Raw genomic sequence first — 19,001 nt, 5'->3', positions numbered from 1 at the left:
TCGAGGTGTACAAAGAGAAGGGGGGCTTTTTGTGACTACACCAGGTATCCGCCGCAACCCCCATTGTAAGTCCATATTAACAGAGTTTTCTGGTTTTAGAAAATAAAGGTTATTCATTGTATAATGGAAAGCGATAACATTTTCTAATACATTTTGTGCGTTGACTGCTTACAATTTTTAAGATCTCTGCTTGTAGTGATTGACTAGGAATATTCATTGTTTACATCCAGAAAGTTAAAATCTGTCCTGGTCACGTGATGAACACAGGTGCACAGCTTGTTACAGTAATAGGTACTTTACCTGTGTGATCATCACTCAACCAGGATAGATTTACATTCCTAGACAGTAACATTGAAAGATCCCATTCAATGACTACAAGCAGAGATCTTGAAAAACTTGATGACTTGTTGCAACAATTTTATTGGATTTCATAACTTTGTTCATTAGAGAATTGACAGGCTTTTTTTAGTTGTTGCTGGAACCATTCCATATTTTCTTTGCAAAACATGGAAATGGATGTCAACAGAGGGACACAGCAACTACTTTTCGTTCTCCTGCATGGATGCAGTTCAGAAAAGGGGACACTGGAGATACTGTCACACGTAGATGAACTCTTGTAGTAAATTGGATTTATTAAAAAAAAAAAAAAAAAAAAGGACATTCACACAATTCAGGCAAAAACTGTGCGGCTTTCCGTGTGGGTTTCCAAAGAAGCAATACCACAATTTTCTAGAACAGTTTCTTTGACAAGACGCAACCGCAAAAAGCTTACATGCATTTAGATGTGGTTTTTCCCACCACTTGATTTTTTTGCCGCACATGTGCAGGTGGCCTAGGAGAGAAGGACAATGTTACCCTTAGGCTGATCACCCCCCCCCCCCCCCCGTTTCTTTTGCTAACATTGCAGTGCCTGTGGCGTTGGGGAGACCTGCAGAGGGACACAACACCATGGGGGTGTAAGGAATAAATTATGAACCTAACACCTCTATTATTGGGCTCCATAGTAGCAGCAGGGACATCCACTATGGAACACTCCCACCCTTGTCTCCGATACATAATATTGGAAAGATTGTGTTGATTTATTTAGTTTTAGCTGGAACATTCATATGCGTCCTTGGGAATTAAATCTTTGTATTCCTTCTTACAAGAAGACCAGAAAATACCAATATAGCCAATCTCTCTTTATTTCATTCACACTAGGTTCAATAATATACATGACAACACTTCCAATATGTGTAAATACTTTGGTGATTCCTGAAGGGGTTTCCTTTGACAGGTAAATTAGGATACTGAGAATGTCGGTTGTGTTTGTTATAAAGAATATGGCTAATTATTTAACGTGTTCAGTGTACAAAAACAAAACGTTAAAAAATGTCCAGATAGAATGGCATTGCCTTGGAGACAGTATAAACAATAAAATGAGCCTGGCTAAAAACATACGTATGATACAATGCCAACATGGAGTCCAATTGAAACAAGGGGAGGGGAGGAAAAGCGAGCTATAAAATCAGTAGTATTCTGATGCTTAAAATATGTAGAAAATACTGTTGCATATAATTTGAATATTATTCTTATACATTTGTGAACTGAAAAATGTGATTTTATACTTGGATTTTCCTAAATAATTTTATGGATAAACAAAAAAAAAAAAAGTGTTTTACACAATATACACATTTCATTACTTACAAAGAGAAACAAGCTTAGCATTTGTATATTTTGAAACCCGGGATACGGAGGGGTTAGTAGCACCATAAAAAAAATGTTGTTTTTTTCTCAAAACTGCAGCCTTGTTATTTAAAGATACTCAGTGCGTTTCTTCGTATAGCTGATAGGAAAAGTGCCATTTTGGTACTGGGAAAAAAAACTTCATGTGATCCTCGCCAAAAACGTAGCTTTCTCTCTTGGAAGAGGTTTTACCGTTTTCTGAGTCCACTTGTCAGTATGCACCAGATAATCTTCAATATGGCACTTTGGTGAGGTACATTTGAAATTGTTTTAAACAGTATCTGGTTTTGCTTTATCTACACAGTAGCACCATTGTCACGGAGGACAATTCAGACCTAAGCACTCTTCCACAGGTAGCCAGTTCACCAAAATGTTACGTCCTCTTCATACATACTTGGCATCGGCTGACGCGTGTTCTCAGGTCACCAGCTTTAAGTGTTTCAGCCTGAGGTTTACTGGTAAGGGAAAAAAAACAAAAAAAAATCATGTTTTACTACAAGCTGTCATGGCAGCTCCATTTTGTAACATTCGCAACACAGACACAAAAAGGAGCACATTATCTAACTGGCTAAAGCCGAGAACCTGAATATGGCTCTTGATGCTGTAGAACTAGTCTACATGGATCTCTTCTGCTCTACACATCACATAGAAATCTTAAGACAGTAATTGATGTAGGGGTGTTTTCCCAGTAACCATCTGAAGTAATTTACTATAGTGTGGGGGGGGGGGGGTGAAGGGTTTATCCAATGGTGGATGAAGAGCGGACACACATCACAGTGCTCCAGATGGCGACTAGAATGGTCCCAGATGGCTCCTAGAATTTGTAAGTGGTGACATGAATTAACAGTCATGTTGCCATTTAGGACTAACCCTATACTGCTATGTATAACTTCAAGAAAAAAAAATAAGTTTTCCTGAATGGCAGACTAGGGGCGTCTGTTGAACCGCACCTCTGACCCAAGTGTAGGGGTCAGCTCCTGAATCGCAGCACCAGCTACAGCCCTAAACATTACCAGGAATAGAGGGGTCAGTGCAGATAGGAAAAGCTCAGTGACAGGAGGAGACAGCACGCACAGATATCTAGATAAAGGAACAGGTGCAGTATCTGCCTAAGCATTCCCCAGCACCATCCCCCACTCAGCAGGTGTCCCACGCGGTGTAGTCCGCACTGCTTTATAGAAAATCTACATGGCGACGTTGGCCGCAAAACTGGTGGCACGGCCAAAGATCGCTGTGTCGCGCTGCTTGCATCGCAGTAATGAAAGGGAGTGTGGCCTGTAATAAACCGAGGGGGTCCGTTTGCACCCCAGACTGTCTTAAATTTGTGGAACTTAATACTTTTTATCACTGGAACTCATAAGAAATACTTGCTGCTTATGCAAATTACTCCGGTGTCTAAAAAAAATAAAGACGTATCTTCTGAGACTGCTTTGTACGCATATAGTGTGCATGGGTTTAATGTACTATGTTATAGTTACATTACAGTATAATTATGTTTGCTGCTTGTAGCCTCTGAACTGTCTGTCCTCAGGGATGCAGCATCTGATCCTGTTATACATTTGTTTAGGCTGGGAATACAATGTTCTTTATCTATCTGGTATAGAAGACTTGCTGATATGGGATGTCTTTGTAATGTCAGTAGTTATGTTCAGACACATAGTGCAGGGTTGTGTATATCGCTTACATGATACATTTACCTTTAGACCCCCTGCATGTAAAGATGTACTGTATGTATTCTGGGATGAAAATGACTTAGCATTCCCCATTGTGACAGGTTGAGAAACTTGTGTATCAGAGGTCTTGGTGACCCTTAAAACATTTGAGTAAGTGACACTGGGCAGCCCCTGGGAGATAACTTCTAGCCAATGATACTATGGGTTTTTGCATATCCCTACCTGAAGGAAGAGACCGGTCATGGGAGATAACTGTATAAAGAGGGGATAGTTTTGATTGATGAGTGAAGAAGAACCCGGAGATCTTGATGCTACAGAGGGTAATTGTGAGGGCTAAGGTGTTCTCTCCCCTTCCTTGGATGTCCCGATGGTCTGGTGCATTTATGTGTTTACACTGGTAGAGTGATAATCCATGGGGCAGCAGCCTCGTGGCAGTGACAATTGCAGAAGAGCCCTGCGTCCATCAGCTTATCTGACAGGTTACCATCAGTTAAGTATTACTCCATCCCTTTTGCATTTGTTTTAGCTTTTTGTAGATGTGTCATGTGTACTCTTGTTGCTAATAAAGTTACCTGTATATTTTACAAAATACCGCCTTGGTAAAATGATGTACCCACACTGATGTCTTCACATGTCTGCGTTGCAACCCACAGGTGACCGCGACACGACAGTCGCAAGAAATCCAAACTTAATGGATTTCTTGCGATTGTCGTGTTCCGGAAACCTGTGGGACGTAACTAACGTATCCACATTTACTTTCATCACTTCCATGCAGCTTGTGCGGCACTGTGATGCAAGCAGCACAACTCAGCAATTTTGGTCGTGACACCTATGTCGCAGCCAGTTGCCATGTAGCCCTAGCCGCTTGCTGCCGCTTCTCTCTGATGGTCTCTGCTGCATTCTGGACACAGATGGATGTATCAGAAAAGATAGGCGTTGTCCGAGTACAAATAAAAAAAACTGTCAGCGGTATATGCAATAAAATGAAAAAAGAAAAATTCAAAAACACATTACTCACCGGTGAGGGAATGAACAAATGAGTAGTGTGCTATTTATTTTATTATATTTTCTGCTGCCATGTTATTTTTTTTCCTCTTGGAACATCCCTTTAAGAGGTTTATGTTCCACCTGAACTTTCTATTAGTAAAACTGGCCTTGTCGCTCATGGAATCCAATCAGAATAACCAATTTTATTTTAAAAAAATTATTTAAGAAATCTGCGGATTGTTTGATATGGCAACAAGGTCAACTTTTCTGATAAAAAGTTTTGATAAATGAGGCCCATTGTATACAGTGTCTTTTTTAATATGACATTATTTATATACGTGTTTAAATTTGGTGACTAAAAAAAAGTATTTGGCTCCTAAATTTTTCGGTTTCAGGAGCCAAAGATGCCTAGGTAATTTTTTTGGCGATTTGCATCAGATAAAATACATACTTGCCCTTAGAGCAATGTCATAAAAAGATCACACACAAAAGTAAACTTGGAACATCATTCTTTGTGTATTGACTTACTTAAACATTTCAGACATTTCTACGGTGGCCAGCCAGAAACTATATGAGTTGGCATAGTAATTACAGGTACCACGACCGTGACATTCAATGAAAGGCGCAGAACGGAATTCCTCTAAACATGATCCAGGAGATGCTAAAGCTTGTCCGGAGCCTTCTGCACCAGCACTTGTATGCTAGGAAAGAGCGGTAAAGGCTAAAGTTAGTGTGTCATTCCAAAAATAATGCTGCCACTTGTTCAGGGCATTAGTACTCTACAGTATAACAACAATTTTTTTAGAACCATAACCTCTCGGTAGGAGGGTAACCGTGGAGAGGGAACAAAAGTACATCTAATCTTGAAGAGGGTTAGCTAATGTAAATTACATACAAAAGCAGGAGAGCCTGTTGGGCATATGCACAGCTCTCACTGTTAGGCCAAATGCACATGATGCGTATTACATGCAGATTTGCTGCGTGTATTTTCCTGCGGAAAATCCGCAGCGTAATACAGTACCAGCAGAGAAAATGAGATTTCAAGTAATCTCATTTACATGTTGCAGAATTTTTCGGCATGTAAATTGACATACGCAGCATTTTTTGAAAATCCACAGCATGTCCATTTATCTTGTGTTTCCGCTTGCGAATTATATCTAACAAGTTTATTAAAAAAACGCACCAAAATCTGCAGCATAAAACCGCACCAATTCTGCATCAAAATGTAAAAACTGCACCTAAAAACGCATTAAAAAAAAGTGCAGATTTTACCTGCGGAATTACCTGCGTGCATGTAGATGCATAGTTTATAAATGTTACATTGACAACCAAGCTAGTGAAAAACATCCCTGCAAAACATCTTATGTACCTACATTAAAGGAACAGTGTCACGAAAAAAAATTTTTTTATATCAATTTGCTTTTAGTGTTTTATTAAAAAAAAAAAAATTTATTTGTGTGTTTGTGTTTTTACTTTTTTTATTTTTTCACTTTTTCTTGTCCATGGGGGCTGCCATTTTTTTTTCCATCTCCGTATGTGTCGATTAACGACACATACAGACATGGAATACGGCACATACAGTCCCATAGTGAATGCGAACGGGGCCCGTTCCATCCACTATGCTGTACGCCGTCTGTGTGGGAACGGCGCATGCGCCGCTCCCACACAGTCCAAATTGAACTGTGCGACGTCCGGCGCCATTTTCTTGTGGACCGGAAGTCGCTGCCGGACAGTAAGATTACTACTTCCGGTCGCGGCTTCCGGACTTGTGCACTTGGAGCGGAAGTAGCAGATGGAGCGGACGGACCGGAGGGAGTGGCGGCGGCAGGAGCAGGTAAGTTAGGTCTGTGTATGTACGTGTTTTACTGTGTGTTTACTACTGTATGTTAACCTACTACACTGTGTGTTAGCTCAAAAAATGGCGACACACAGTGTAGGAGGTTTGACTGTTCAATCCCCTCGTTTCTCCCAGCACTAGCCAGGATAAAGGAGGGGGGGATTCTGAGAGCTCACTAGAGCGAGTGAGTTTTCTCAAATTTTGCAGCATAAAGCAATGTGGTTGCTTTACCACATGCAATGCTGCAATTTTGGGAATTGCTCCATCTAGTGACCAGCGCTGGGAAATGTTATAAATTAGAATCTAATTTATAATATTTCCTGACTCGTGAAAAAATTAAAAAAATTAGAACAATGTTTAATCACCTATACACTAACTGTTTAACTAAAAAAAATAAAAAAAATTCTAGCGACACATTCCCTTTAAGTCATTGTGCTGGCCTGGTTATTTTATCACAGGATCCTCCAGTGAATCTCTCAGCTCTTTTAACAAGTTTGCATCACGGGAACGTGCATTTAACATATTAAAATAAATGTACAATAGTGCATTTCAACCATAGTCACTAAGGGAAATCCATGGTCTAGACTGTAAGGGAATGTTCACACGTAGAGTCAAAAACTTCTCAAAATACGGAGCTGTTTTCATGGGAAAACAGCCCCTAATTTTCAGATATTTTTTGAACAACTCGCATTTTTCGCTGTGTTTTTTACGGCCGTTTTTGGAGCTGTTTTCATTGGAGTCTATGAGAAAACGGCTCCAAAAACGTCCCAAGAAGTGTCTTGCACTTCTTTTGACGAGGCTGTAATTTTACGAGCCGTATTTTGACAGCGGCGCGTAAAATGACAGGTCGTCGGCACAGTACATCGTAAGACCCATTGAAAGTAATGGGCAAATGTTTGCCGACGTATTGGAGCCGTTTTTTCAGACGTAATTCGAGGCGTAAAACGCCTCCAATACGTCTGAAAATAGGTTGTGTGAACCCAGCCTTAGTATTATGCCATAAAAGAACAGGGGGTTACATTTTGGCTGCTTTTCACAAGATGCAGGGGTTTAAACATTACCATCATGAAGGAATATCCAATCCAAAGAGAAGACCAGCCTTGTGGACATGGTGGAATCTGAATGGTCTGGCTGTGAATGGCAATCACCATGGCAGGAGCTTCACAAACTGAGCATCTGAATGGATTCAAGATTAGAGGTTAAAGAGGAATGTACTGCAATAGATATGTGCTAGAACACTAAACTCAAACCTCAAAAACACCCAGTTTCTTATCAAAATTCCATAATCCAATATTCAATAATAATTATTATTATACAATTTCTACAACGTTTTTATGCCAGCAGTTTGGAATCTATAAAATATATTGATAGTTAGCTATACAACATTTCTAGAAGCGCATATATCTTATTAGGTAATGTTAAGTAGTTATTGAGTATTCAGAACTTATACTTGCATTGCACAGCCAGCACCACAAGTATGATTCCTAGAATATTCATATATTCACCCTCCAGCTACTCACTCAGACAGGACAGCATAAATATCTGAGCGATCTGCTATAATAAACTGCCCCTGGACCTGAGGAACATACTGTATTATAGAGCACAGCTGCATTTGGATTTCTGCTGGTTGCTATTAGATACAGTCTACAGACTGTCAACAGACCCAACCCCAACAGTTTAGTTGTGTTCCTATAGTGTACACTGCATCAGATTGCTGTACTGGAACTGCTGTAACGTTTGCACCTCCCAGGATAGAAACCACCAGTCCAAGCTCTGTATAGACACTCAAAGCATGGCACACTGCAACCAGCTGCATTGTGAATATAGCTGTAGACGGGAATGGGCTATAATACAAGTAATTCAGGGTCAGCAACATAGAAGTAATACAACGTATTTGCAAATATGCTCAAGACTTTGCTCAATAGTTTAAATAATACCTAGACTGTTGTATACTAATCTAAGCAATGTGTAGTACGGAACAGGATCAACTTCTCTTCCCCTATCACTGTTCTGCCTGTTTTTACTGTTTTGTCATGTAATCTGATTGAGCAATTTGTCTTTAAAGCAGTATTCTAGTTTCAGCAAATAAATGTTAATCTTTCTGTAATAAAAAAGTTATACAAACATCCAATATACTTTCTGTATCAATTCCCCATAATTTTCAAGTTCTCTGCTCACGATCATTCAATAGGAATTCTGTCCTGGTCATGTGATGGACATACAGGCACAGGACTAATCTCAGTTACAGTATGTGTATCAGCGATCGCTCTTGTAACGAGCCGTGCACCTGTGTGATCATCACATGACCATGGACGGATTTATATTCACTGGAAGTAAACAATGAAGATTCCAATGGAACTACAGCAAGTAGAGATATTACAAATCATGAGCAATTGATACAGAAAGTATAATTGCATAACATTTATGTACAGTATTCCACTTTTTGTCTGTTTTGTTGGCAAAAAAAAATCTTCCCTAAGACCATTTATAGCAGTCCGAAGAGTTCCACTCCTTAGGTTGGACCTACTGACAGTGTCAGGTGGCGAGCCATTCCCATTTCTTGTTCCTCCTAAGAATAGGATTACATGCATTGTTTATATACACGTGTGGCTACATTTTATAACGGTCATTTTGATGGATTAACCGATTAATGGATTGCTCATAAATATTTTGTATATCTGCTATTCTGTAATATGATGCCTTTTTTTTATATATTTAACAGGCATACTAAGGACTTGCTTACAATGAATCTTGGAGGATGCCCACATCATCTTGCCGCATTGTCGGGAACGTCAATAATTTGGCTTATTACATTTAGCGTGTTAGTGTTAGAGTTACGTAGCTATATCTTGTTTCATCATGTGACCTACCAGGCACAGTTGTCATATATCTATCCATGCCTCGCTTTGGATGATCACATGATGAGTCCACGTCATGACGCTGTGTGTCAGCAACGTCATGGGTCACATGGGATGAAATATCCTTAACTACACACTGCAAACATCTTGACTTGGCGCCATTTACTACAGCCACGGATGTTGCGTAAGAGAGCGATCGATATACAGTCTTAAATGCTTGTTTTGTACACTTTGTTCCCGAGCAATCCGGTAAGATGTCTTTCTTTTCTTTGTAACATATATTGTGGGACTTCCTTCGTGACTACGTTTCTCCATTGTTTACATGTATATGTAACTTTACTTTCTGAATTTTGAGAGTTTTTCTTTTGGTCATTACTCTTGATATATATCACAGCTACTACTCAGCAACTACTATTGTATATAACTTAAGTACTTCATATATATGTATTATATAGTGAGACTATTGTAAAGGTATTATGGTGATATTTGCCTGAATATACTCGATCCTCCTTTTTGCATAAATAGTCCTCATATTATGCTTATCTGTATTTTCGCTTGATGTTATGGAGGTTGCTGTACTATTATATTGTTTTTGCTTTGTTTTGTATAGAATTATCTGATGTGGGCCGAAAACGTTTTTGCAAAATAAAATATTCTTATTATTTCACCAAAAACTTGAGTGTCGAGTTCTTGTGCATTTACTATTAAGGAGAGGAATCCTACTCGAGCACCACCGTATACCAGAGTGCCGTACATTCCCTAGATATTACATTTATAGCGACAGCATGGCTGGAAGATATGCCAAATAATTCATCTGCAGCAATGCTTTCCCCATATGCTGACAAAGGTGACTAACATGAAGCAATATGTTGGAATTGAATCCGGAAGCAAAGGGGTAGTATTCCAATGCATGATAATGGAGCCAACAATATTGATGGCCAAGACTTTCCCCAGACTGAATTTATGAATCCTTGGCCATATACACATTAATAAAGATAACCATTACTTTTCTTGTCTAGAAATCTCACATACATTATGTTATAGATGTTATGTCAATCCTGCGATCAATCAGCATACAGGCCCTATGTTGTATCTCTTATTATTCTCCATTACAATAAATTCAATCTGCTCAAAACCTCCTTTTATTTTCATCTGTTTACAACAGCTATAGAGTTACAGCCGCGCTAACTACTTCCCGCTATATCATGCCTTGGGCATTATATGAATTAGATTGTGTGGACGATCCTGGTGAATGAAGTTCCTGTGACACTAATCTCTTGTACTCATTCATAACCAACGTACTGACAACTGGCAGCCTTCCCATTCTTTAATGATCTCAAGAACATTTCTCACGAGTAAAGCGAGCATGCTTCTAACACTCACATTTTTCATTCATGCATACAAAGATTTTACAAAATTCAAAGACGAAAATGTGTTTTTTAGATTAAACAAATAGGGCTCATCTGAGCCATATTAAAGCATTGGCTAATAGGAGCGATCAAACAAAGATATAAGAATAATCCCCTCGTCCCTCTTGGCTGTAATTGACGACTGCCTGCTGTGTATCTGTATACACAGCAGCCCGTCAATCCCTCTGAGGAGGGGGGGGGGGCACTTTTTTCCCGTGCTGTCCTGATCTTAGTTATAAGCAAGTCCTTAAATGTTGCTATGTGCAGTAGTGCAGCAATCTATCACACAATTTACAGGAATTTTATCAGCTGCAAAACCGTGCGATACTACACACTGAAATGCTTGTTAATGGCTTTCTCACTACACTGTTTCACCATCTCACAACATCATATCCAGTTTCCTACCGGCTTATAAATGGCTGAATGTCCCTTCCCCTTAGTGGCTCCATGTTCTGTGGCATTGGCTGTGGCGTGGATAGCCAGTAGGAGTAATCATTTCTTGACGCAAAATTGCACACATTATTGATATTGCAAAACATGAAAGGCATTGTGCTAAAACGCCGGAGACAGCTGCCAGCGGTACCTGAAATAAAATGGATGAACAGTTTAGTTCTAAGTTACAGCACAAGTAGACGGACAAGTTTGCTTTCAATATTTAGGTAGACTACACCTTTATATAAAGGAGTTGTCTAATTTCAGTTGTTATTCCTGACATTTTTTTTTCACTAAGGCTCTGATCACATCATATTTTGGCCTCAAACTTAGCTTGTATGTCGTGTCCATAAGGCTTTAATGTCAGACAGAGGTAAAAAAAAGTGTCCATTTTTGCCCCCGCCTGCCTATATACGTCAGTAAAATTATGTATAGAATAGGGTAGTAGACTATGCTGTTCCATCCTGCAGTGTCCAGTAAAGAAAGGTACACATTAAACATATACATTTTTTTTAACAGGGTAGCCTATGGGTGACGGATGCCACCGTATGGTATTTCTCACAGGCATCTATTAAACGTATATGTCATAAGCTTTACAAAAGGTTTTTCTGACGTATTCGTTAAACGGATCCCATTATAGCCTATAGTTGACAGATGCGTTTAACGAATGCCTAACAGTGGCATCCATCAGCTGTAATGGTATCCATTTAACGGATACATCATGAACTCTCATGACCCCTCTTCATGATGTATCCGTTAAATTTATACCATAATAACCTATGGGTGACAGATGCCACTATTTGGCATCCATTACAGCCATTATGAGCTTTTCCCAGCGTATACGTTAAAAGCAAAAAATGTGAACATAGCCAAAGCAACAATATTAAGCTTTTATGCGTTATTAAAAAATAACTTACCCAAATCTTGTCCATGTGCTCTTTCATTCCCCTGTACATAAAGAAGAGAATATCCATCGTAGATCCTACTGGTACCCTGAGGACATGCTGGTGATTCTGTTGCCTGACTGTGGCGGGTTATAAGGAATCCGTGAGCTACAGACCCTAAGCCAGGGGGTCCAGGAAGGCCTTGTAATCCATCTGGACCAGGGGCACCTTGGTTTCCTCTTGAACCTTTTTACATTAAAGAAAATACAAATGACTTTACTACATCTGTAACCCATTTTTTAACTTTAAACCAGTAATCAGAAGAGTTCATTAAAGAGGTTGTAGAGAACGGGGGACCTGAAGCCTGAGTTTCTCCTCACTGCTCGACTGCAGTGAGAAGGACATTGAATGGACTGGCCATACACGCTGCCGCTCTATTCAAAGTTTATGGGAATGACAGAAACAGTACAGCGCTCAGCTGTTTCCGTCATTCTCATAGATACTGAATGGAGCGGAAGGCGCATGCTCAACCACCGCTCCATTCAAGAATCTCCTCACCGTGGTCGAGCAGTGAGGAAGATCTGGTGGCTCCCGTTCTCACAATTGATTGCGGTGCCAGCGGTGGGGCCCTTGCAATCAGAAATGTATCACCTATTATGTGAATAGGTGATCATTTTTGATTCTGGGAATACCACTTTAATATATATAAACAATCGAACATTACTTTGTTAGGTTTAGGCCTCATTCAGACAGCTGTAATTTGGCTGCATTTTAGCGTTCATGTTTTCAGACCATCCTACCCACACGTTCAATGATGCTATAACCAATTTGACAGCTCCCGCCTAACAGACATGTAATGCAGCCCTCATCAAGAAATGTAGTACTTATTAGGTCAGGACAGAACTAACCTGGCTGGCCTGGTAGGCCCCGATCACCTTTACGTCCTGTCTGCCCCTCAAATCCTGGTAGCCCTTCTCTGCCAGGATCACCTGAAGGCCCCAGTGGACCTTTTAGAAGACAAAACAGATTGCTGTTATAATACAATATAATGTAGTATATTACAAATAAAGGTTCCAAAAGGTTAACAACACAAACATAAAATTATGTTAAAATTATAGTGGCACAAAATTAAAATGAAGTGCTTAATGTTAAATAAAATTGCTTCCATTACTGGGCTGTAAAAGTTTGTAAAAAAAAATAAATACAGAAAAGTTATGAAATATTAAAGAGATGTGATCCTTTTTTCTTTAATAGGGATCATACTACATTTATACCATTTTTAATATATTCAGTAATATTTTCTAGAAAATAAAGAACCATATTCCTTTGTTTACCTAATGCAAAACACCTTGCAAGGACAGAAAACACAACCATTGGAATTTTAACTTTTTAAACAATGGGAACTGCCTGTGATTGGCTTGAGAGTTGTCAGCGCTTAGCCAATCACATATCCCTCACTGATTGGTTGAGTGGTAATCCCTGCATTAATTACCAGGTGATCCAGGTGGTCCTGGTGGTCCTGGAGGTCCATTGCTTCCTGGGCGCCCTGGTGGACCAGGAGGTCCTGGTATGGTTTTGATTTCACCCTTGGGACCAGGTGGTCCTGGCATACCTGTCAATAAAATAGCAAAATTCACACAGATGTACTGAAGAGTTGAGAAGATTTAAGAGATGCCCGTTCGTTTATAGCACATGTGTACACCAAACATTTATGTGCAACGTGCAGCAGGTTGGGCAGTCACAACGCACAATGGGTCACATTTACTAAGACTGTCTAAAACTGCAATGTACCGACACAGGCCTGTTGGGTGAATACTTAGCACAGTACTGAACAAAGCCAGGTTGTATTGTTCACTGACACTTTCCTAAATAGAAAAGTGGTAAGAAACATGGGTGGACGATGCATGGTAGCATGGTCACGGCTGCAATCTGCAGCTATGCAGCATCTTTGCTTGCTGCTTTCTCTAGTACTGTCCCATTTTGTCACAGCCACACTGCATCTCACAAGTACGGACTGCAATTCCTTAGCAAGAAGCGATGTTGATTTTAGAAGACATCACATCCCATATTGATATTCAATGCCAGCCTTAGTTTTATTGAAATAAAGCTTCTTTAACTGACCACTATACATGTTCTAAGTCTGTATTATATAACGTGTCCAAAATCTATTCTCGTCCCTTCAAGCAGTGCAATCTGATAATGTCTCTCTCAGACTAAGAAGTTGTGCACCCCTCATTTACAAGCATAGGAGAACAACAGTAATGTAGAAATCCCCAAAAACACAGAACAACTTCATTGGAAAATGTTTCTGTAAAAAATTGTAAGTATGGCATAAATACCTAAGAGATCAAAATGTATTAAATATGGGGTAGATTCTTCTCACCTGGAAGTCCTGAGTTGCCTGGGTCACCTTTAAATCCTCCCAAACCAGGAGGTCCACTGGGTCCTTTCATACCTGAAAAGACACATAACATGATTAAAGACTGGTCATTTTCCTTTCACGTAACTCGTTGAAATGCCGTATTAATTGTCTAGACAGAATATGCAATGTACAGCTCACAGTTCTGTCAACTATAGTCAGTTGTGTATCAGGAAGGCTAAAAGTGATGTAACTCAGCACCCACCATTGTCTGCCTCCGTCAGGCGACTGGTATAAATAACATAAAAATGAAGACCTCTGAGAGGATTAAAATATCACATTCCACCATATTATATGGATTATATAAAGTATTGTTGAAGTTAATCTTTGCTGTTCTCTCATGCTTGGCTTTGTCCATTGTCTGGGAGGCCAAATATTTTCATGATGATATGTGAACTCTAAACTCAGGGACGGTGACTGAGACGCCATACACATCCATTAATATTACCTGGGAAACCTGGGACACCGGGTACACCCTGATCTCCTTTCATTCCATTCAGACCTGGTCTTCCAGAATCACCCTGTCAACAAGCACAAAATAATATAACATTTCTCCAGAGCTCAGTTTGTTTTAAGTGTGATTATTAACAAATGCAAGTTGCAATCGAACAATAATAGGTATTCTTTTTTACTCCTGTGGATAGCTGTTGATCAAGTGGCTTTACTGTACATTTTTATAGTATTCCCAAAAAGTGTCCATGTGAAATATGTACAGTACTGTGCAAAAGTTTTAGGCAGTTGTGGCAAAATGCTGCAAAGTAAGAATTCTTTAAAAAATAACTGTTAAAATAAGTGTTAACTGTTTTTATTTTATCAATTAACAAAATAGAAAGTGAATGAACAGAATAGAAATCTAAAATAATTCAATATTTGATGTAACCACACTTGGCCTTCAAAACAGCCTCAATTATTCTAGGTACACTTGCACAAAGTCATGGATTTTGTAGGATTATAGTCAGGTATATGATTAACTAATTATGCCAAACAGGTAATAATGATCATCATGTTCATATGGAGGTTGAACAACAGTCATTAACTGTAAAAGCTGGATGAGGAACAGCCAAACTCTGCTACAAAGGTGAGGTTATGGAGGACTGTTTCATGACACAGGTCCACCATGGCAAGACTGAGCACAGCAACAAGACACAATTTAGTCATACTGCATCCTCAAGGTCTCTCTCAGGCAAAGATTTCAGAGCAGACTGTGGTTTCAAGATGTGCTGTTCAAGCTCTTTTGAAGAAGCACAAAGAAACGGGCACTGTTGAGGACCGTAGATGCACTGGTCGGCCAAGGAAACTTAATGCAGCATATCAAAAACACATCATGCTTACTTCCCTTTTAATTTGCAAGATGTCCAGCAGTGTCATCTGCTCAGAACTGGCAGAAACCAGTGGAACCCAGGTAAACCAGTCTACTGTTCAGAGCAGTCTGGCCAGAAGTGTTCTTCATTGAACAATTGCGACCAAAAATCTATACCTTCGACGTGGAAACAAAGCAAGTGACTCAACTATGCACGAAAACATAGGAACTGGGGTGCAGAGAAATGGCAGCAAGTGCATTGGACTGATGAGTCAAAATGTGAAATATTTGGCTGTAATAGAAGGCGGTTTGTTAGCCGAAGGGCTGGAGAGCAGAACAATAATGGGTGTCTGCAGGCAACAGTGAAGCATGGTGGAGGTTCCTTGCAAGTTTTGGGCTGCATTTCAGCAAATGGAGTTGGGGATTTAGTCAGGAATAATGGTGTCCTCAATGCTGAGAAATACAGGCAGATATTTATCCATCATGCAATACCATCAGGGAGGAGTCTGATTGGCTCCAAATTTATTCTGCAGCAGGACAATGACCCCAAACATACAGCTAATTTCATTAAGAACTATCTTCAGCATAAAGAAGAACAAGAAGCCTTGGAAGTGATGATATGCCCCCCACAGAGCCCTGATCTCAACATCATCCAGTCTATTTGGGATTACATGAAGAGACAGAAAGATTAGAGAACATCTACATCCACAGAACATATGTGGTTCATTCTCCAAGATATTTAGAACAACCTCCCTGCCGAGTTCCTTCAAAACCTGTGTTTGAAGGCAAAGGGTGATCACACCAAATATTGATTTGATTTAGAATTCTCTTCTGTTCATTCACTTTGCATTTTGTTAATTGATAAAAAAAACTATTACCTTTTCTATTTTTGAAAACATTCATGCTTTGCAGCATTTTTCCACAACTGCCTAAAACTTTTGCACAGTACTGTATATGTTGATAAAAATTCCTTTCAACAGGACGTGTTTGCTCTCATGAAATGTCTGTTTTAGCAAATACATATATTGCCCATGTAATAACAGTTCTGGTGCATCTTTTCTTAGAACTTTGCATTGTGCCGTTCCTCTCTTATTCCTCCTTGAAATGTATGAATAATTTGACAATTGGGACTTGTAAAAGGGATGTGTCCCCACATAGTCTGACACTGTGAGCACTTATTGGCCAGTGGCAGACTGTGTAGAGACACACCCCCTTTTCAAGCAGAATGGTAACTCCCAGTTGTCAATTTATTTATACATTCCCAGTAGAAATAACAGAGGAATGACACAATATAGAGTTTTTAGAAAATGTGTTACAGAATTGTTATTGCATAGGGAATATAAGTATTTGCTAAAACAGACATGTCAGGAGAGTCAACAGATACTTTTTAAAGACCTACAGAATGTAATTTCCGTCCTGCCCATGTAACACTGAACACTATGTGTTACTCATCTATGTTCAGTGCAGTCACAGAGAGGGAATGGTCAAAATTAACAGCTTGGAGTAAGCGGCAAAACCCAAACAGCTTGACAGGAAGTGGAAACCTAAAGTGTTATTAGAAGCAAAAGTTACTGTTCTATGATATTCCTAATGCGATCTGAAAATAGTAAATTTAGAAACTGCAGCTGATATAAGAATGTCTACTTATCAACATATCAATATCGCATAGTTCTTAACATTTGGAGAGATTATTGACACTTCAAAAATAACACATTTGAAGGACTGTTATTATAAGATTGTGTGATCATGAAGATATCATACATAACATAGGCAAAAAATAAAGCATATGTTGTTTTCATATGTATCTTTCCTTCATTGATATTAACGGTAATGACTATTTGTAAAACACTTGGAATATTTGCTTTTGGTGCTGTCAGTAATGTATACATTTTATCATATACTGTGGTGTTGCTTGTAGTTTGATATTTACTCAGAATAACAGACCTGACATCACTTTACTCCGAGAGGCCTTTTTTTACGTTGTATGTAGTGATTTTAAATCCTAAAGTTCTACTAACGCCTCATCTTATGTTAAAAGCCTGCTTGGATTTAGATCGAAGTCCACAGTCAGGTTCCTGGAGAAGTACCTTTGTCTCCCCAGATTAAAGAGGTACATAAACTATATCTAGGTAGACATTAAGTGTATGCCATGAAAACACACCCCACAATATGCAACCACCATTAGTATATATTGTTCATGCAAGCTAGGAGGATACATGAGGCTTTTTACTCTATCCTAGTGCTCACATGAGTGCAAAATTACAGGAACTTGGGTTCATTACTGAAGTCTATGGGTCCTTTGTCAATCTCTCAGTCTATGTGTATGCTGCCTGTTCTGAAATGGACATCATCAGTTGTCCAACGATCGATGTTCTTTATGACTGTAAGTAATGTATTACGTGGAATATTCTCCTCTCCAACACAACATTTTTTATGGAATATTTTTTCCCATCCTTTATTCCATCCATATTTTAACTAGTCAATAGATTTAATCAATCAAAGTAACAAATCAAAATTTTCCACCCATTGCCCCATTAGGCTGGGTTCACACAACCTATTTTCAGGCGTAAACTAGGCGTATTATGCCTCGATTTACGCCTGAAAATACGGCTCCAATACGTCGGCAAACATCTGGCCATTCATTTGAATGGGTTTGCCGACGTACTGTGCCGACGACCTGTAATTTACGCGTCGTCGTTTGACAGCTGTCAAACGACGACGCGTAAAATGACTGCCTCGTCAAAGAAATGCAGGGCACTTCTTTGCAACGTAATTTGAGCCGTTCTTCATTGAATTCAATGAAGAACAGCTCTAAATGACAGCCGTCAATGATGCCTCGCAAAATGCGAGGACGAGCAACTACGGGTATGTTCACATGGCAGCCTCCGTTATGTCTGAAATTACGGAGCTGTTTTCAGGAGAAAACAGCTCTGTAATTTCAGACGTAATTTCTCGTCCTCGCATTTTGCGAGGCGTCATTGATGGTTGTAATTTAGAGCTGTTCTTCATTGAATTCAATGAAAAACGGCTCAAATTACGTCCAAAGAAGTGTCCTGCACTTCTTTGACGAGGCAGTCATTTTACGCGTCGTCGTTTGACAGCTCTCAAACGACGACGCGTAAATTACAGGTCGTCGGCACAGTACGTCGGCAAACCCATTCAAATGAATGGGCAGATGTTTGCAGACGTATTGGAGCCGTATTTTCAGGCGTAAATCGAGGCATAATACGCCTCGTTTACGCCTGAAAATAGGTCGTGTGAACCCAGCCTAAGTCTGAAATTACGGAGCTGTTTTCTCCTGAAAACAGCTCCGTCATTTCAGGCGTAATGGTCGATATCGTGTGCACATACCCTTAGTTGCAAGGTTTTAAATGACAGACAGAAAAACTGACTGTCCCAATGACTTCAATGCTGGATTAACTGAAGTTTTTCCATTCATAAAAGGGAGTGGAAAAATGACCAATGAAAATTTTAGTC

At 39.5% G+C, this 19,001-nt stretch overlaps 1 protein-coding gene across 2 annotated transcripts in view; it reads right to left on the bottom strand.

Annotated features, from left to right (window-relative positions):
• Positions 1-1,160: 1,160 nt before the first annotated feature.
• The window catches only part of COL4A5 (collagen type IV alpha 5 chain), a 152,037-nt gene continuing 134,196 nt past the window's right edge, over positions 1,161-19,001 (bottom strand). For both annotated transcript variants that reach the window (XM_075835805.1, XM_075835807.1), the window contains 9 exons: positions 14,673-14,745; positions 14,189-14,260; positions 13,298-13,417; positions 12,714-12,812; positions 11,839-12,051; positions 10,895-11,072; positions 7,284-7,398; positions 4,914-5,086; positions 1,161-2,180 (listed from right to left, as the gene is read on the bottom strand). In XM_075835805.1, coding sequence (XP_075691920.1) covers positions 2,099-2,180; positions 4,914-5,086; positions 7,284-7,398; positions 10,895-11,072; positions 11,839-12,051; positions 12,714-12,812; positions 13,298-13,417; positions 14,189-14,260; positions 14,673-14,745 — 1,125 coding nt within the window. In that variant the 3' untranslated portion in view covers positions 1,161-2,098. The remainder of the gene's footprint in view (positions 2,181-4,913; positions 5,087-7,283; positions 7,399-10,894; positions 11,073-11,838; positions 12,052-12,713; positions 12,813-13,297; positions 13,418-14,188; positions 14,261-14,672; positions 14,746-19,001) is intronic.

Source organism: Rhinoderma darwinii, chromosome 8, assembly GCF_050947455.1.
Source record: "Rhinoderma darwinii isolate aRhiDar2 chromosome 8, aRhiDar2.hap1, whole genome shotgun sequence".
NCBI lineage: Eukaryota > Metazoa > Chordata > Amphibia > Anura > Rhinodermatidae > Rhinoderma > Rhinoderma darwinii.
This window is presented reverse-complemented; position numbering and strand designations above follow the sequence as displayed.